The sequence below is a fragment of the Lutra lutra genome, chromosome 6 (genome assembly GCF_902655055.1).
Source record: "Lutra lutra chromosome 6, mLutLut1.2, whole genome shotgun sequence".
Lineage (NCBI taxonomy): Eukaryota > Metazoa > Chordata > Mammalia > Carnivora > Mustelidae > Lutra > Lutra lutra.
Window position 1 is genome coordinate 53,090,922 of NC_062283.1, and position 18,874 is coordinate 53,109,795.

At 38.8% G+C, this 18,874-nt stretch overlaps 1 protein-coding gene across 1 annotated transcript in view; it reads right to left on the reverse strand.

Annotated features, from left to right (window-relative positions):
• Nucleotides 1-18,874, reverse strand: part of FBXO9 (F-box protein 9) — a 40,507-nt gene that overhangs the window by 2,140 nt on the left and 19,493 nt on the right. Inside the window, exons 3-12 of the mRNA XM_047733488.1 lie at nt 17,964-18,119; nt 16,155-16,212; nt 14,656-14,755; nt 12,501-12,631; nt 11,233-11,347; nt 9,773-9,891; nt 9,475-9,565; nt 8,686-8,781; nt 8,257-8,350; nt 6,339-6,490 (exon numbers count right to left, since the gene is read on the reverse strand). Coding sequence (XP_047589444.1) covers nt 6,339-6,490; nt 8,257-8,350; nt 8,686-8,781; nt 9,475-9,565; nt 9,773-9,891; nt 11,233-11,347; nt 12,501-12,631; nt 14,656-14,755; nt 16,155-16,212; nt 17,964-18,119 — 1,112 coding nt within the window. The remainder of the gene's footprint in view (nt 1-6,338; nt 6,491-8,256; nt 8,351-8,685; nt 8,782-9,474; nt 9,566-9,772; nt 9,892-11,232; nt 11,348-12,500; nt 12,632-14,655; nt 14,756-16,154; nt 16,213-17,963; nt 18,120-18,874) is intronic.

Consider the following 18,874-nt stretch of genomic DNA (forward strand, 5'->3'; position numbering starts at 1 on the left):
GCCAGAGCTGACAAAGCTGAGGGATTTTCTGATAAACTGCTGCTACATCATTCCTTAGACAGTCAAGGGGAGACCAGCAGATACCAGATCGTGCCGAGGGGATCCTGGACAAACTGGCAGAAGCCAGCAAAAGGTGAAAATTCTGACCAGAGTCTGCTGTTCCAAATCTCTGCCCGCCGAGTCAAACAGAAAATACAATTACACTGTCCTTCCCTTCTAAATCCAGGCCCACTGGTTAGTGAGCCCTTCTCTCCCAGGGACAGCTGCTGTCTATCCTGTTTATCTGGTTTTGCACAACTGGGCTTGGCTTTCTGCCTGCTTGGGATAGGCAGGTTGTTGGTTCTGTCTTTTGGCCATCATGGTGAGTGATTCTAGATTTGGGAAAGTTGATATCCTCTGTACCCTCCTTGCTGATCCATCTTTTTTACCCAACAGAATCTATTCAATACTGCCAAAAATACGTAAAGTTAGAACGACGTACCCAGAGGGGAAAAAAGCAAACTGAGGATACTACAGTTGCACAATTGCAGCGAGCTCTGATGCCATGTAAGTTCGACAATCCAGTTCTCTGGACTGAACTGAAAGCAGTCGTCCTTGTGTTACATGTCTTTACAAACCAGCAATGCAGCTCTCCAGGCAACTGAAAATTCCCCTATTCCTTTACCAATCCCAAAATGTCCCCTGCTCACCTCAGCTTGTACATTACTGGCCTTTGGAAACCAAATTTCTTGTAGATGGAGCCTGCATTTTTTCCTGTGCTTTTTAAATCTAAATGCTGAATGTTCTACCTGGTCTTCTCCAAGAATTTCTTAGTCCATCTCTTTAAAATACAAACTTAAGGAGATGATTCTTATCAAGAAAAAACAAAATGGGCAAAGTCATTGGGAACTTGATGTATATAAAGAAAACCTTTACCCATGTAGCCAGGTAACCTCAACACATTCAACCTACCAGGAAAAAAAACTCACATCCGACTTTGATAAATCTTTATTTTAGGGCAGATTTTCAAAACCAGCAATAAGGTCTCTGAGCCAACCTGTTCACATGTGTTTATACATGTGTGTTAGTTAGGTGGTACTTTCCAATTATGGTATTGCTAAAACAAATTTTTTTTTTTTGGCTGGCTTTTCTTTTTTGGTATTGCTAAAACAAATTTATAAAAGCTCTATTTATGGGTTTGAAGGCAAGTGCCTGTATTGGATGAACATTCTGAAAATCATAATAAAGTCAGAAACTAACCCAAATGGTTAAGTGCATGTGATCCAGGAAAACATATGATATAAAAGCTAGATTACGGCTGATGGTTTAATTAAAAGACATGGTTTTAGTTATCAACATTAAACATTAAACTTGTTCTACCTGAGTTTACTAGCCATATAAATTCACATTCTCTAAGATGTATACACACAAAAAATAATAGCTTAGGAGAATGGCTGACTTTGTCTAACACTTTAGACAAAGTGTTTGTAGTAATCTAAACATAATTCAGGACAAATAAAGCTAAGCAAGACAAAAGTTTATAAATGAGATTTTCGGCAGTATATGTCTACTTAGTTTTCCTAAACTTTTTTTAATAGCCTAAAACCTTAAACTGAGTTAGGTTAAATGATAAATTAAATGCATTAAATATCTAAATCATTTCCAAATAAGATAAAGTACTAAAACATTAATAAACATAGGTTTATCTACTTTTGGCTTCATATTACAGAGAATCTAAAAGATTTAAAAATGCTAATGCTACACTGAAACATACAAAACAGCGCATGCTTCAAGAAATTTTAAAATGTATTCCTAAGTAAGTGAGCTTTTAAAAAAAACGCTAGCTTAACAGTTCAAAATTGCTCATTTCTTAGTTTTCATTAGAAATTAAGGGTTTTTTTTTTTTAAGATTTTATTTATTTATTTGACAGACAGAGATTACAAATAAGAGAGGCAGGCAGAGGGAGAGGAAGGGAAGCAGGCTCCCAGCTGAGCAGAGACCAAGGACCCTGGGATCATGACCTGAGCCAAAGGCAGAGGCTTTAACCCACTGAGCCACCCAGGCGCCCCTAGAAATTAAGGTTTTCAAGAGTTAAGAATTCTAATATCTTTGTATGCCAGGAAAGCAGGATATGTTTTTCATAAAATAAAGTATGAGAAAAAGGGATATACTTTTTCACTAAGGATAAAGAAAATAAGTTTGTCCTAAAATAAAGCTGGTTGTTAAAGAAAAAAAAAAAAAAAGACAAAATCGGGATGCAGAAAAGAGGTTGTAAAAGGTTTGTGGAAACAAATCTTTAAAAAGGAATTTAATGTGTGGTCAGACAGGGTAAGATTAAAATATATTTTTTTAAAAATGAGTTTCAATACAAACAAAGATGGTACAAAATTAGAATTTAGTTTAAAAAAAAACAAAGTTTTCTTGAACTTTGGTCTGTTTTTGATAAGACTACAGTTTCATAACAATCGATGATCCTACTTTTAAGGCAAGTGCTTTAAAACCTTTTTAAAAAATTCTGACAAACTTCCAAAGGACTTGTTAAACTAATGAGGCTTATTCGCTGTTAAGTGAATACTAAGCCTTCTCTGTGGCACAAGTGGCTAAAGTCCACCCTGCATCCACAAACATGGCCCCCCATCAGCAGACTTGCCAACAGCCTGCTTCTAAACCGAAGACAGTGAAATGAGTGAGCACTGACTGAAAATTGAACACACACCTACGGAAACCCAGGATGGCCCGGTTCTTCCTGGCTCCCTGACAAATTCTACATTTTAATTTGTGCATTCCTTCACCCACCACAGCACACTGACAAAGACTCAAATTATAAACAGACACTGATAGACTTTTATGAAAATACAAAACACTCCACCATTAAATGTCTGACCTGTTTGGTCACTGCCACTCACCATGCCCCACCCCCATAACCTAATTTTGTTCCCAGAGGCCTCCAATGTCTGCCCTCTGGATCCTTTGAACACTTGCAGCTGGACCTCATTCCACTGCCACTTAGTATGGATGGGTGACAAAAGGTTCTTAAAAAAAAAAAAGAATAAGATTTTATTTATTTGTCAGAGAGAGAGAGAGAGAGAGAAGAGAGAGTGCACAAGCAGGCAGAGGCAGAGAGAGAAGCAGGCTCCCCACTAAACAAAGAGCCCGATGAGGGACTCAATCCCAGCACCTTGGGATCATGACCTGACCTGAAAGCAGTGGCTTAACCGACTGAGCCACCCAGGCTCTCCTAGCTTCTTATTCTTTTATGTATGTCTTCTAGATGGGTTGAGATTTCCCCTACTGTAAGACTGATGTCCTCATAGGAAAAACCAACCAAAAAAAAAAAAAAAAAAGACTTAAAACTGTTGTTTCCCACTTGGGGTATATTTCCAAATCACATGAGCCTCAACGAAAACCTTACAAGCTTCTTGGAATTCTATCAATACACAACCTTCTGATCCCTTGGCGTCTCATGCTCGTGTGACCAGCTACTCTAAGTCTCTAATGTCTTATGCTCAAGCCTGTCATCCACAGATTCAAGAAGCTTTCCTGGATCCCAATTCAAAGAAACCTGTTGATCACAGCCTAGAGTTTGGTGACTGTATAAACAGTGCCAGGGGAAAACCACCCTCCAGCCCTACTGGAAAAGGACCTTTCCAGGTGCTCCTGACCACTGACACTGAAGCCCTGGGTACACATCACACAGAAAAGGCTCCAGTCGACACCTGGTCCTGTACAGATGCTAGAGACCTCCACACATCAAAGCGATGAGCCGAAGTAGCGGACTTCGAGGCAATCTTCTTCCACCCCGGATGACAGATGGACTTCATACACTGACTAAATGTAAGCCCTTTCTCTTTCCCTCTCCTTCACTCTGGCATTGGCCTGGAAAGAAAACACCCTCGTCTGTATCTTCCAGGCCACTGCATGGGAGGAGTATAACCTCTGGAATTAAAACAATTTTTTATTCCAGGCTAGGAGATAATCTAACTGTGCTTCTAACTTTTCACAAGCAAAATTAACAGATCATCATTGGTCGAATCTCCTAAATTTATGTTGTTGAATTAAAAAGGAAACCTTTACGATTCAGATTCACTCCTTTTCAGAGGTCCCAATTTCCTTAGTTAGGGATACATAGAAATGAAGCTCTGACCAATTCTCAAAATTACTGCAAAATCTGCTGCTAAAGCAAAGCAGCACCACAAAGACCCTTGGACTCTCTAGCCAAAGTTGTTCTTGATTATCTCTTCCCTGAGCAAGGAGGTGGGTACCTGTGTTTACTATCAGTAATTACTATCAGTAACATATTACTATCAGTAATCCTGCTTTTCATTTAGCATTCTGACATACGCATTTTCCCACATTATTACTCTTGAGAGGTATTTAATAATAATTTAATAATAATTATTTAATAACAAATTTTCACTGTCTGCCTGTACCACAATTTCCTTAATAATTCCCTCCTTTTTTAAAAAGATTTTATTTGAAGAGCCTAAGCACGAGGAGGGGCAGAGGAAGAGAGAGAAAAGAATCCCTGCTGAATGAGGAGCCTGATGCGGGGCTCAATCCCAGGATCATGACCTGAGCTATAGGCAGACGCTTAACCAACTGTGCCACCAAGGTATCCCAATAATTCCCCTTCTGTTGGAGATTTATGTTGTTTTTACTGTTTGGTAATTAAGCTGCTCAGAGGGGATTCTGCTTGTCCCTCTCCCTCTGCCTACCTCTGCTCTCTACCCCTCTCTCAAATAAAATCTTTTAAAAAAACGTGATATTTTGGGGGCACCTGGGTGGCTCAGTGGATTAAAGCCTCTGCCTTCGGCTCAGGTCATGATCTCAGGGTTCTGGGATCGAGCCCCGCATATGGCTCTCTGCTCAGCAGGGAGCCTGCTTCCCTCCTCTCTCTCTGCCTGCCTCTCTGCCTACTTGTGATCTCTCTCTGTCAAATAAATAAATAAAATCTTTAAAAAAAAGTGATATTTTTTATTACATCCTTTGAAAAGATTCCTTAGGAATGCTAATAAGTAAAACACTATAGACGTTTTAAGGATCTTGTTAAAATGTAATTTAAGAAGAATTATAATCCTAAAATAGAATTTAGTGACTTAGTATTTGCATGATCAACAGCATCATCCCAGTGGGGGAGGGAGGGAAGCAGACAGTAAGTAATACTACTACAGCCTTTCATTTTTGTCCCCCAAAGGGATAAATAAAAAGGAAGAAAATTCAAGTAACTTTATACATAGAGTAAGGAAGTCAATGTGAGCATTAGCAGTTACAAATGACACCTATAAAAATGTCCTTTTTTTTCCTAAAACATGATGCTTTCTATTTATTTGGTACTCTGCTGGGTTTGATTTCTTTCTATGAGAAGAAAACAGAATATTCCACTGCATGGTTTACTGAGGGGAACAAAAAGGAGATATAGGACTGCTGGGTAAGAAAGAAAAAAAAAAAGAAAAATGCTTTCTCAGTTCTCAGGACCTTTCATATGAATGGGGAAAGCATGGAAATAAGCCACAGAAAATTTTCAACCCTGTGGCTAAGGTTGTGAAGTAGGTTAATAGAAGGTGACCTCAAAATCGGTCTCCAAGAATTCTGGATTCCATTTTGGAAGCAAGAGCCATCAATCACACACCAATATTCTTTCAAACCTGACAATAGCAAACCTCACTATCCACACAAATTGATGGTTCATTTACTTCTGTACTTTCTCACACACATTGTTGGGTTCCTTAATTACTCCTTACAGGTAAATCCGAACACAAAAAGCTTTAAATAGGAAACACCTAATAGATTTGGCTGTGGAATACGTGACATCTTTTTAGAAGACTTGCCCTCCTTGCTACAATTTTATTAAAATCAGTGTATAATCCCAGAGGGTAAACCAACTGGAAATAAAAGCTTAAAAAAAAAAATGGTTAAGAGTGAAGCACTGGAGAAGAAAAAAGATTTGAGGTTTTAAAAGTGCCTTAAGTCAATGAGGATAACACACATGGACAGCGTAAAGGTGACAGTACCATTCTAATTCCAAAGTGGTGGCACCCATTCCCATGCCTATTCCCACGGCCACTGGGGAGAGCACCACCACCTGCTCCACTCTTCTGCGTGCCTGACAGACTTCTCTAGAAAAGATGGTCATTGGCCAGGGACATCTCTGTGGTGCCACTATCACACTGACAGCTCTCTACCTAGAGCACAGCAAACTCTGGAGGCGTCTACAGGGGCCATGTAATACTCTAATGTAACGTCACAGAACATAAAGTGGTTTCATAACAGAACGTTAACCCTGAGGGCTTTCAAATCAGAGAGTTTGCTGAGCCTGATATTATTGTGCAGCTTTGGCATCTGTACTACATTCACCTACCTGTACGTGACGTGACAAGAATGATGGATCCAGAGGAGTTTGTTGAACCTCTGGTGGCCACTGGAACACAGCTGGAGCCCCACATGAAAACTCTGATCTGCTTCTTGTACGGGGACGCGACGGAAATATCTGTATTTGTAGTCAAGTGGTTTCTATAAAAGAAAAAGTGTGTGAGCTATCATGATACATAAAACTCAGTGATACATAAAACTATGTGATACATAAAACTATGACAGGCACCTATCATGCAAGAGTAAAGTAAAAGTAACATCTTCTCTGCACACAGTAGGGGGGGTCTTGGGTATCAAATGAGAAGGTGGATGAGTGCCCTGAAAAATGGTAAGCACTCTAAAAATAAGGTTTTCTCTCCTTCATCGGCTCAGTTACTCAACACAACCACCCCAAGTGTTAAGTATGACTGTACACTGCTATTTAATGGCTAAAAGAATGAAGACCCCAGGAGGTCAAACAAGTTAACCAAAATTACACAGCAGTTGCAGAGTTGGAAATGAAAACTTCTGTCTTTTCCATGTAAGCCTAGTATTTCCTTCTACTGAAAATATGGGAATTTTTAAAGAGGCAAAGTGATGAACTGGTGAAAGGTGCAGAAGCAGCATGGAGCAGAAACTTACCTTCTGCAATAACAGTAAGAGAGTCAATGAAGAGACAGATGTGGACAAGGTTCATTAGAATCATGCTTTTGCAAATACTGGTGCTAACAACACAAGAATGCCAACACTATCCACGGTTTCACTGTTACATTCTGAAGAGATAACTGGTACTCAACAGAGGAGTTCCTATACTCTTTTATAAGATAAGACCTAAACAAGGGCCTCACAACTCCCCAGTTCTGACCTCAGGAAACTCATGGCCAAAGCCACAGCCACAGCAGCTACCTCTGCTCCTTAGACAGCTGCCCCAGATCCCCAGAGCCTACCTGAGGCAGGGAGAGAAGCCAGCCACCAGCGGCCACAAGGTGAAGGGACTCCAATGAAACCCTGCCCTAACTAACACATGATGCCAGGGAAGAGAGGAGGATCTGATACAAGGAAAACATCTGAAAACCATATTAAAAGTATTGGGCAAGGGGCACCTGGGTGGCTCAGTGGGTTAAGCCTTTGCCTTCGGGTCATGTCATGATCTCAGGGTCCTGGAATCGAGCACCACATCCGGCTCTCTGCTCAGAAGAGAGCCTGCTTCCCCCTCTCTCTCTGCCTTCCTCTCTGCCTACTTGTGATCTCTCTCTGTCAAATAAATAAATAAAATCTTAAAAAAAAAAAAATGGGCAAGTATTTATTCCAACTACGTCACAACTGACTCCTTTCGTACCCATTTTTAAAACCGGGATTGAAAAACACATACAAGAAAAGTTGTGGAAAAAAAAATAGGCCCTCAATGTGTTAGAGTTAAAAATATTCTGGTATGTAATAATTCAACAATATTTGCTTGGCATTTTTTTTCCTTTTGTAAGAACAGGAAGAAGGAAATTATCTTACTTTAGCTTATTTCCAATAGAAATTGAAATTCTCTGTAAGAACATCCTTGAGAAAAAATTATCTATATAAGCTAACTTAGAAAGGAAATCCCTTATGATTCAAAATCGGGATAGCTAAAAAACATTCAGGTATAATTTTACTAGTTATTTCGTAGCACATTTTGGCTTTACATTTTCTAATGTAAAAAACCTAGACCAGAAAAAGAAATCACTTAGAGAAAAACAAGCTGATCCAATTTAAAAACCCCCCACATTTCAGAAAACCCTCCAGCTCTCTTCAGAGAGATGTTTTAAGTGAACATACATTTTGTGTAACAGTATACATTATGAAACAGTATTTTCTTATCCTTTCTAATCAAGAATGCTTGAGTAAGTAGAGTACTGAAATAAACAGAGGACCTTTAATTCCAATCACATACTCACCTCTTCTTTTTTCTTGGTTATCACAGCAAATACTTTGGTCTGATTGTCTGTATCTTGTGATAAGCGATAATGACCCAAAAGAATTGCATCAGTTCTAAAAATTAAAAAGTACAATTTAAGTCCAAGTCTATTAATTAGTTGTTAGATGTATTTAAATAATCTAGGAAGTAATGTGTTCTAACAGCAGTTACTCAATTTGCCTGAGAAGAATCAGCTAGGATGTGAGTAAACCTAGTTTGCAAGGGTTCTAAGACCTACTGAAGCACACTCCCTAGGCAGAGAGGCCCAGGCACCAGTGTTTTTCCTAAGGGCCCCTGTGGAGTGCTGTTTTCATCAGCCAGTACGAAGTTAAGGAAGGACTGGATTACATTAACCTGCAAGTAACCACAGAAAATGTGAACTGGACAGACAACTACAGAAAAATACTACCTAGTATTCCTAGTTCTTAAGCGAGGAACAATGGACTGGGGCTCCTCGGGGGTTGTCAACACCATCACGAGGCCATCAGGGAAGAATCTTATGTACCTGTGTAAAAAGAAAAAGAACACCAAAAAACACCACACACACACACACACACACAGTATAAAATATGTCCTTGTTTCCTGGCACCTAAACCTGTTCACTGCTGTGAAATCAAATCAGAAATACCATGGGCCAAAAAACTGGCAAAACAACATTAAAACAAACATGACTGGCAACCCATGAGGCCAGCGAAAAAGAAGTGAAAACAGTCTGTTATTTTTCTTAGAGGGAACTGTCGAACTTTGTTTTATTCCTGAATAAAAATAAATATACCTCCATTAAAACTGTTTTTTTCTTTTTCCTAAAGCACTAATTAAGGTCAAGAGTAAGACCTAATGATCATACACTGTAGTTCACATGTCTCCGTATTTCTCAAGGCCAGTAACGTCTGATGGACAGTACGGCTGAAAGAGCACCAGCTAAGTGAAAAGGCAAATGAATCCCACCAAAAGCAAAAAACAATGAAGAGTTCTAAAATGTAAAGGGATTCTTCAATTTAGAAGCTAGGAGGAATTAAATAATTTGTATTAACCTCTTGGTTCTTTGAGTTCAGTTCCTGTTACAAAACTGGAGAAAAGTACTGAGGGTCATTTTGTGGATAAATGCGAAGGCCACAAACAACAGCCGCCCGGTAGCTAATGAACTAATACTTGGAGAGAGAGAATTTTTCACTCACTCAGTTTACTACAGTTGTACCTGTAATATTCCACTTGGTGCCAGGCTCTATAGAAACCATCAAGAGACTGTTCCCCTTGACGAATATATGTCGTTTTACTGATATACACTCCTATAAAAAGAAAGTTTTGAGGTTTTTTAGTTTAGTTTTTTTTTACAGTTAAAATCAGCTAACATGTTTCCAGCTTTATTTTTATTGTGGTTTCCTTTAAGTATGATTAGAGTACTTAGATCTGTTACAGAAAGTTAAGACTGTGTACTTATCAAAATCAACATGCTAGACCACTATTTCTCCTAAGTTCTGAAGAGTTCAACTTACCATCAAACCGAACACGGGGCCTTTCTAAAAACATCTCCCTCCAGGATGTGTACGGAACAAGCTTAATACAGCTTCTGCCCCAAACTTTCAAGCAGGCCAAACGCCATATCTCAGGGTCTCTAGGTAATAAAAGCATAACATCAACTTATAAAAAAGGCTAAGTCCCTAAATGCAGAAATATTTCTGCAAGAATCTGATGAGCACCTGCAAGGCACTGACCAGGGCTCTGGAGACAGACAAGGCAAAGACCCTGCTCTTTTCCTGGTGGGAAAGCAAACCATACTAAGAAAACAACAGTTTCAGATAGTGTGCTCAGTGCAAAAACAAATGAAGCAGGGTAAACAGGCAAGGACAGCTAAGGTGGGGGAGGAGAGACTACTTCAGGCACAATGGCAGGGAAAGTACCTGGAGAGAAGCCATAGCAAGTGCAAGGCTCTAGGTGGGAGGGTGTCTGGTGCGTTCGATGAGGACCACATGGTTGCAGCTAACTAAGCCAGGTTCACAGGCTGCATGACTGGAGGGGCAGTGAGGGGCTTACAGGCTATTTAGTGACATGGATGCCACTGAAGAGCTCTGAGTATGATTTAGGCTTTCTAACTCTGGTGGTCTGCTCTCTGGGTGCTCTAGGGGTGTAAAGAGGGGAAGCAGGCCACTGCCATAATAACCCAGACCAGCTGTAACGGGCAGAACAAGAAGGGTCCCTGGACAAGGGGGAAATGTCAGATTAAACATCTATTTTTAAGGTAGCACCAACAAGACTTTGTTACGGGATTACTATAGTAAACTGAGTTTTTTTTTTTTTTAAGATTTTATTTGAGAGACAGAGTGAACGAGAGAGAGAGCATAGCAGCAGAGGGAGAGGGAGAGGTTCCCTTGCTGAGCAGGAAGCCCGACACGGGGCTAGATCCCACGACCTCAGGATCGTGACCCAAGCCGAAGGCAGACCGTTAACCAACCAAACCAACCAAGTGCCCCACAAAGTATTTATTTTTATGTAAAATATCCATGAAAGATTACCAGTCTCAAATCATTTTATACTAAACTATGATTATTCTTCACAAAGCAGTATTTTAAAAAGTATAGGATAACTTCTAATGGGCCAAAAGAAAATGCTAGTGCAATCTAAATATAAGTCATTACCACATAATGGTATTTATAGAGTTATTGTGAAGATGACTCAAGTTTATTTTCCTAGCACAATTCTTTTTCCGAATCAGCTAGGATAGCACGCAAACTGCTCTATGTAAGTAATACGTGTGACTACATCTGCACCCTAGAAATCCAGTGCACTCTAGCCTTTAAGGGCTAGGTGGTTTGGGAAGATCACATAAAGCTTAGGCAAAACCATCCATTCTAAGTTTTTACTGAATATCGATCAAGTTTTTTTCTTTATCGAAACTGGCAAAAGACGGTAATTCTTTCTTCACCCCTGCCTGAGTTGTTTTAAAAAGATGAAGTACCTGGCACAGATATAGAATCCTCTGCACACCTGCGACAGCTGCTCTAATGACCTGAGGTCCAAGTCGCTAGACACCACCCATCGGAAGATGTACATCAGGACCTCCATCGGCAACACTGCAAAGAAAACATCGTCCCTTCAGCGACCCTCCTTCGCTATTGGATGGTCTCATTCTCGGGCGCAGGCAGCTTCACTACTCCCGGACTTTGTGAATCACAGCCTCAGTATGGCTCAAGAGTAATAATGGTTTCGGACATCAAGACACAATTTTTTTTTCAGTATAGAACAGATCAGAAGCTACTTTTATAAAGCACCTTTTCCTTCAAAAGATCATTTTATCACCAAGAGATTTTAAAATAAAATAGTCTGATATGTATATATTTATATCTAATTATGTATGTATACGTAATCCATATTGCATTTGCTGACACTATAACTTTCATCTCCTTGAATATTTTCAAGTGTCTTTCTCTAGAAAACCACATAACTAAACAACACTTAACATATGAAAAGAAAGAAACATTCATTTTTATTAAGATCTTTTTATTTATTTGAGTGAGAGAGTGTGTGAGCACAAGCCAGAGGGGCAGAGGGGCAGAGGGAGAGAATCTCAACTAGACTGCAAGCTGAGCGCAGAGCCTGACATGAGGTTCAATCCCAAAACCAAGAGTCTGGACGCTTAACTGACTGAGTGGCCCAGGTGCCCCAAACACTCATTTTAAGTATGCAGCTTCTGGGGTGCCTGGGTGGCTCAGTTGGTTAAGTGGCTGCCTTTGGCTCCAGTCATGGTCCCAGGGTCCTGGGATCAAGCCCTGTGTCCGGCTCCCTGCTCAGCAAGGAGTCTGCTTCTCCCTCTCCCTCTGCCTGCCTGTTGCTCCCTCTGCTTGTGCTCTCTCTCTCTCACTGCCTGTGTGTCAAATAAAAAAATAAAATCTAAAATAAATAAATAAAAATGCAACCTCTCTCAGGCTGAAATGCCTCATGACACCTGTCTTCCTCTAATTTTCTTGGGCAGCTTCAATAACTCAGACACCCTTTTAAATCTTCACTGAATCACGAAGGGCATCCTTGAACTGTACTCCAAACTCCTTTCTACTTCAGATTTTGAAAAGCTTATTAGTATATGCAAACAGTAATTATAACTAGCTCTCCCAACATACTTTGAACTAGAGCAATTATTTGGCTAGTTATCTGGCCCTATAAGTTTGGAAAATTTAAATCTAAAGTGAAAGTGTGCCTCCCTGAGTTCTAACAGCCATGTACGCTTACCTGATATGTGAGTCTGATTGCTCTCCAGCTCAGGCTGACACAGTTTGAGCACAGACTCCTGGAACGTGAGCTGCTGCTGGAAGCACGACAAGAGGTCTGCCATCTTGCTGTCATCGTCATTATCTTCCATGCTGAAAAAGGAGGGAGGTGAATAAATTAAGTGCTTCGCTCCACAAACAGAGTTTAGAAACTGATTTTTGATAGTACTTTCAAATCTGCTTTAGAAAAAGTTACCTAAATGCAAACTGTCTTAACTACTTTTTTGATTTGATAAAAGTTTACTCTGCCTCACGAAGGAGGGCCATACCAAATTTTTTGGCGAAAAAAGCTTCAGCCATTTTCATTCTCACCCAGGAAGAACTAGAATTTTGGATACAAATGTTGAGATTTAATTAGTCCATTTTACTGTAGAGATTTCTTGAGTTAGTGAAAAAGATAATTTCAAATGATTTTTAAAAACTTATGTAAACATATTCCATACTAATGTGACTACAATCCATTCTAACTGGATAAAAATCAAGTATACAGATGTCATCTGCGGTACTTACTTACCAAAGGTTTTCTAACAGATGTGCCTTACCACCCTACCTTGAGAGAGGAAAATATGTAATTTAAAAATCTTAATTAGCAGGGTCCACAAATCATCTATCAATCATCTAAACAAGGGTAATTCAATGTTTAAAAAACAAAATCTGCTTTTAATTTTTGTTGAATTAACCTTAAAAGCGATCAGATGTACAAAGCAGCTTAGATGAGAATAAGGCCCGAAGACCAGGAAGGGCTAATTATACCACAAGAAAGGCACGTGTGGCAGAGGCTAGATGGGTACAAGGGCTGCTCTACCAGCGCTTCACAGAAGGCAGAAAACAAGAACAAAACCAGGAGAGTGACTTTCAGGGATTATTAGACCTAATAAGAAAAAACCACCTTTATCCTTCAAGAACTTTCACTGCATCCGGACTTGTACAAAGGGATGGGAGAGAAAAGAAATGCTTCTTTACCGTTTTTAATATGGCCTTTCTCAACAGCACCTGCACCTTTCATCAAACTGGCCGGGAGCTGGGTCTAAATGCCCGCCAGGGCATAAAGAGGCTTAGAAAAAGCCCACATGATTCATTTTGAGTTTCAACTACCTCACACTATTAAATTTCATTTGGTGAACAACACCATTAGCCTCTCAAGTTCAGACAGACAGTTAAGACTAACTTCACTGTGATATTTTTATTATCCAAAGCTTGAGTGTTAATACTGCAAGCAGTTAAAAAAAACACTGGCAATGAGCACATGTTATCCATAAAGGTAACTTCTTAATTACCTGATGGAGGTAATACCGTAACATAATGGTAGTATTTTATTACTAAAAACACTATTTTCCTATGTATTGCTCGTTTCTAACCTGACATTCTCTCATGGGTAGAGAGACTCTCCTCTCTCTAATAGCAGCAAATTGAGCTTTTGGAGATAGATTAAGCCAAAAACAATTTTCTATAATTGGCTTGCAAATCTTTTGATCTTTGTCCATGTAAAACTATCAATGCCGCTTTATGACTTTGGTGCAAGAGGCATCTATCCAAAGAAACATGGCTTCTATCCTGCACCTGGGCTTTTAAAGAAACATAGTCTTAACAATGCCCTCCCAGATACCTTAAGAGAATAATAAAGTCTTGTTATAATTTAGCATTTTCTTAATAAAATGAAAAACCTTTAAAAAAATGTATAACTTCAAACATATCAAAAAGGAGAAAAACTAGTTTGATGAAACCCCATGTACCCATCACCCAATTTCAACCATTATCAACATTTTGTCAACTTTGGCCTAATTATATTTTAATAGATTTGACTTTTTAAAATAGGTTTCAGTTAGGTGAACTGTGTCTTTTAATTTACTTTCAATAATCACTGCTTTTATTTAAAAAAAAAAACTCTTGCCACCTTATCTTTGTTGTATCTGTTTAAAATGTGCATTTCTATATTTTAATCTTAAAATTTCCCTAACTAAAAAATTTCTACAACTTTATAAACAAGTCTTTATGCTAAAGACTATATAATTTAACAGAATTACCACCATCTTCTTATCATGTTAAGAGTCAACAGGGCAAAGACGCTTAACTTTAACAAACTCTATGTATTACTGTCTATCGAATTATATACGCACTAGCTGTTTCCAACGCCATCACCATCTGGAGACCGGGTATAAGTAATCTTGAACTCTATATCAGGTACAAGTTGCATAGCCCTACGATAAAACTTGATGGCTAAAAGAAGAAATAAAGCTAAATTAGCTATGACCACACATTTTTTGTCATTTCCTTTGATTACCTGTAACTGTGGTTTAATTTGGTAACTTTCTTTACAAACAGCCAAATTCCTTTTTTCTACATGCAGTAGTAGTTCAGTGAACAAACTTATTTCCAAGCCTTACTACTCAGAAATAACCTTTCTTTTTTCTAAAGCTAACACATTATAGCAGCTTAAGGACTGTTAGCCCTTCCCACCTTTTCCCTCAACCTTGTAGTTAGAAGCGATCTTATGTGGTTGTCTTTCTTCACACTTTGGAAATGCAATTGCTGTAGACCCAAGAAAAACACTTTTAAGCAACTTTTGATTCTAGGATGCAGAGTTAAGGATAATCAAATGCTTCCTACTAGGTAGAAGAAAGACTTTTTTAAAAATTAACCTTCAAATCCAATTTCCTTTAGTTGAGATGCCTATTACTTAGCTAAATAACATTTAAAACCTATTTTCTTCTAAGTTCCTGGCCAGGTGGTTTAGAGCTATGGTATTTAGCAATCTCTCCCACAAAGCTATACAACAGAACTTGAGACTGCAGAAGCCAACCAGCTATTCTTCCCATAGACAGACTCTATTCAATTCAATATATTCTGCTGTGTTCTGTTACTCTGGGTAAATTACTGTACATTAAATGGAGATGAGAATCTTACAAACTAATGAAGACTGTGGAGAGATCTCACCATTCGGGCTCTTTTAATATCTGAGTGAAAATATCACTAGAAGAAACTTACGAGTAAAATGCAGTAATCCTGAAAATGTCATTTTGAGGACATTTTCAAAGTGATTCAAGCATAAGCATTTTTCCCATGCCCCAATTATTAACTTTACTATCACAAAATGGAAGGCAACTTACACACCTAATACAGTAAAATACCCCACTGCTCTGTTTGTTTATGCATTTCTAATGGGTTAATAAAAGAGGTAATTAAAAGAGGTAAATAAAAGAGGTAATTAAAGCTGAGGGGTAATTCCTTAGTGTAAAATGTAAACTAATAAATACGTATATGTTCCAGAAACTATCTTTTATATTCCCCTCCTCTGAAGTAATTTTCACCCATAAAAGAATACACTACTTTAAAACAAGAAACAGTTATTTTTAAGACCTTAATATAATGAAGAATTAATACTAAAACCTAAACATAGACCAATATGATGATGGTTCACAGCAATATTTTTTGAAAAGAGGTTGTAGAGAAATACAATATTTAGTTTTGATTTGGTAGAAAACAATTTTAAATATAGGGAGACTGATGGCTACATACCAAATATATTCCAGTTAAAAAAAAAAAAAATTGTTCAGTAACTAAGAGTTGTTATTAGAAGTGTCATGACATATGATCCTGGGCCCTGAGTTTTTTTTACCTTCATAGAGAGCTCCATTCTGTTCTTCTTCTACTGCTTTTAGGAAGAGTTCTCGAGCCTATAAAAATAGTGAAATGCAATTTTTGAAAGTCTGTTTTAAAAATGAGTATGCATGGCATTACAGCCTTTCTAACACAAGTGCCAGAATGATTGGACACCCACGGGCAAAGTAATGAACCATGACATAAACCTCACATCTTACATAAAAATCAACTCAAAAATGGATCATGGACTTAATTGTAAAATAAAAAACTTATAGGAAAAAGAATTTTTTAAATCTTGGAGACCTATGGCTGGGCTAAGAGTTCTACTTGATCCAAAAAACACAATCCACAGAAGGAAAGGTTGATAAACTGGAACTCATCAACATTAAAAACTTTGGCTCCATGAAATACCCTGAGGATGAAAATATAAGCCACAGGCTGAGAGAAAGAATGTATGAGCCATTTACTCAACAAAGGACTGTATTTAGAATAAAGAACTCTCAAAACTCAACCAACACAAGCAATGCAATTAGAAAAGACAATATATTATACAGAGAGGAGAGAAAGGTGGCAAATGGCACATGAAAAGATATTCAACGTCATTAGCCACTAAGGAAATACAAATTAAGATCACAGTGAGGTATCACTACATGCCTATCGGAATAGCTAAAAAGGAGTGACAACCCCAAGGGCCGATGAGGCTGTGGAGACGCTGGACCACTCAAATACTGCTGCTGGAAACGTAAAATGGTGCAGCCACCCTGGAAAACCCCTGGGCAGTTTCTTTTAACCAAATAGGTACTTACCATACAACCCAGCAACTGCACTCCTAGGCTCAGAGAAATGAAAACTTACATTCATGCAGAAACCTGCACATGAATATTCGTAGCAGCTCTATTAATCACCAAACACTGGGAACAACCCAAATGTCCTTCAATTGGTGAATAGTTCAACAAACTGGGGTGCACCCATATCGTGCAATACCACTGAGCAATAAAAAGGAACAAACTACTGTTATACACAAACCTGGATGGATCTCAGGGGAACTCTGGTGAGTGAAAAATGCCCATCTCAGAAGGTTATATACTGGAGGATTCCATTTTTGCACCATTTTTTAAATATCAAAGTTACAGAACTGGAGAAGAGATTAGTGACTGCCAGTGGGAAGGAATGGTCAGGGAGTGGGGGACGGGAGAGAACTACAAAGGTGCAGAAAGAGGGAGTCCTGTGGTGCTACCACAGTCCAGATCTCGATCATGGTGGTGGTTACAGGAAGCTACACATGTACTATTTATATACGTGCACATAAAAAAAGTGCTTACAAATCTGAGAGGTCCGAATAAGCGCTGTGCATTATACCAATGTCTATTTCCTAGCTTCTTTGAGCACTTTCAAAGTTTTCCAGAAGAAGGAAATAATTAATGCATCATTATACATTGGTTCAACTCAAAATGTAACAAAATACTGCATTAAGACCTTTGCAAAGGTGTTAACATTTGAACAAGTTTTTTCTTTTTTAGCATCGAACTTTTAGAGACCAAATGAATCTTAGCCATCTATAAATTGCCAAAGACAGTTCTATGAAGAATGTACCTCTAGAAAGAAGCCCGTGAGGAATGATGGTATCATTCAAAGCACCTAGAAGCAGTAGTGAAGGATGGACATACCAGTATACTTCTGCACATGAGGAAAAGTTTTACTTCATAAGTTACGTGCTTATGTCACCAGAATACAATTAAAATGATCACTTACTTACGACTCTAAAAACTCTCATGTATAATTGAAAAAGAAAAAGTTCCTTTGTCACAATGTCCATAATACTTAACTTTTCTTCTTTTGCCAGTTCTTGCTTTCCTTTGGTGTCTGGTGCTTTCAGTAAAGAGCCTTTTGATGCTCTGCAAGGCCGAGTTTCTAAATTGCTAGAGCCTACACCTGGAGCAAGTTCAAACATCCACTGAGCTCGGAACATCTGGAGCTGTGCCTAAGGAAAGAAAAGGACTTTAGGGCTCACCAAGGAAGAGCAGCTCAACCCTGGACAATTTATCAACAGGCCCGACATCAATTTCCATATAAATGCATACTTAAGACTAAGAAACATGGTCTTTTAAATTACTAAATCAATATCCATTCAACACCTTACCTTCTAAAATACTGTTCTGCTTAAATCTTCGAAAAAAAAATCATGAAAAGCTGCCTGATTGTCTATATGGGAAAAATCTAATGGTATCAGAAAACCAAGTTCTGGTTAGAGTTGGAAAGATAAGCCATCTCCTAGGGGCTGAACATAAAAGCTTTCAAACATTTGTTTACCTGGAATACATCATCTACTAGACATGGAAAGTACTGTTAATAATTCTGTAGTTGAACCCTAAGTCTTTCTTTCAAAAGGATTCTCTTTTTTAAAAAGGAACTATTTTCTCTAATATATGTCATCAAAAATTCTGAATATAGAAACTGAAGTTCCCCAGTGTGGTGGACTCTGCTGTGCTACCCAGATCCCTTCAGGAATGAAGGCACTGATCAGCCCGAAAGCTGGGACTGCTACAGAAACAGCCCCCAGCTGTCAGCCCCTGTGGGCATCGCCTACGCAGGATCACGCCTCTTCCCAAGCGATCGCTACCCAATGACTGATCAACAGCTGATAAAAGTGTGAAAAGCTCTGGTTCCTCCATATTCAGAACTCCACAGAATTGGCTGAGACAGTCCATTAAGATGGTATAGCAGCTAGACTTCTCC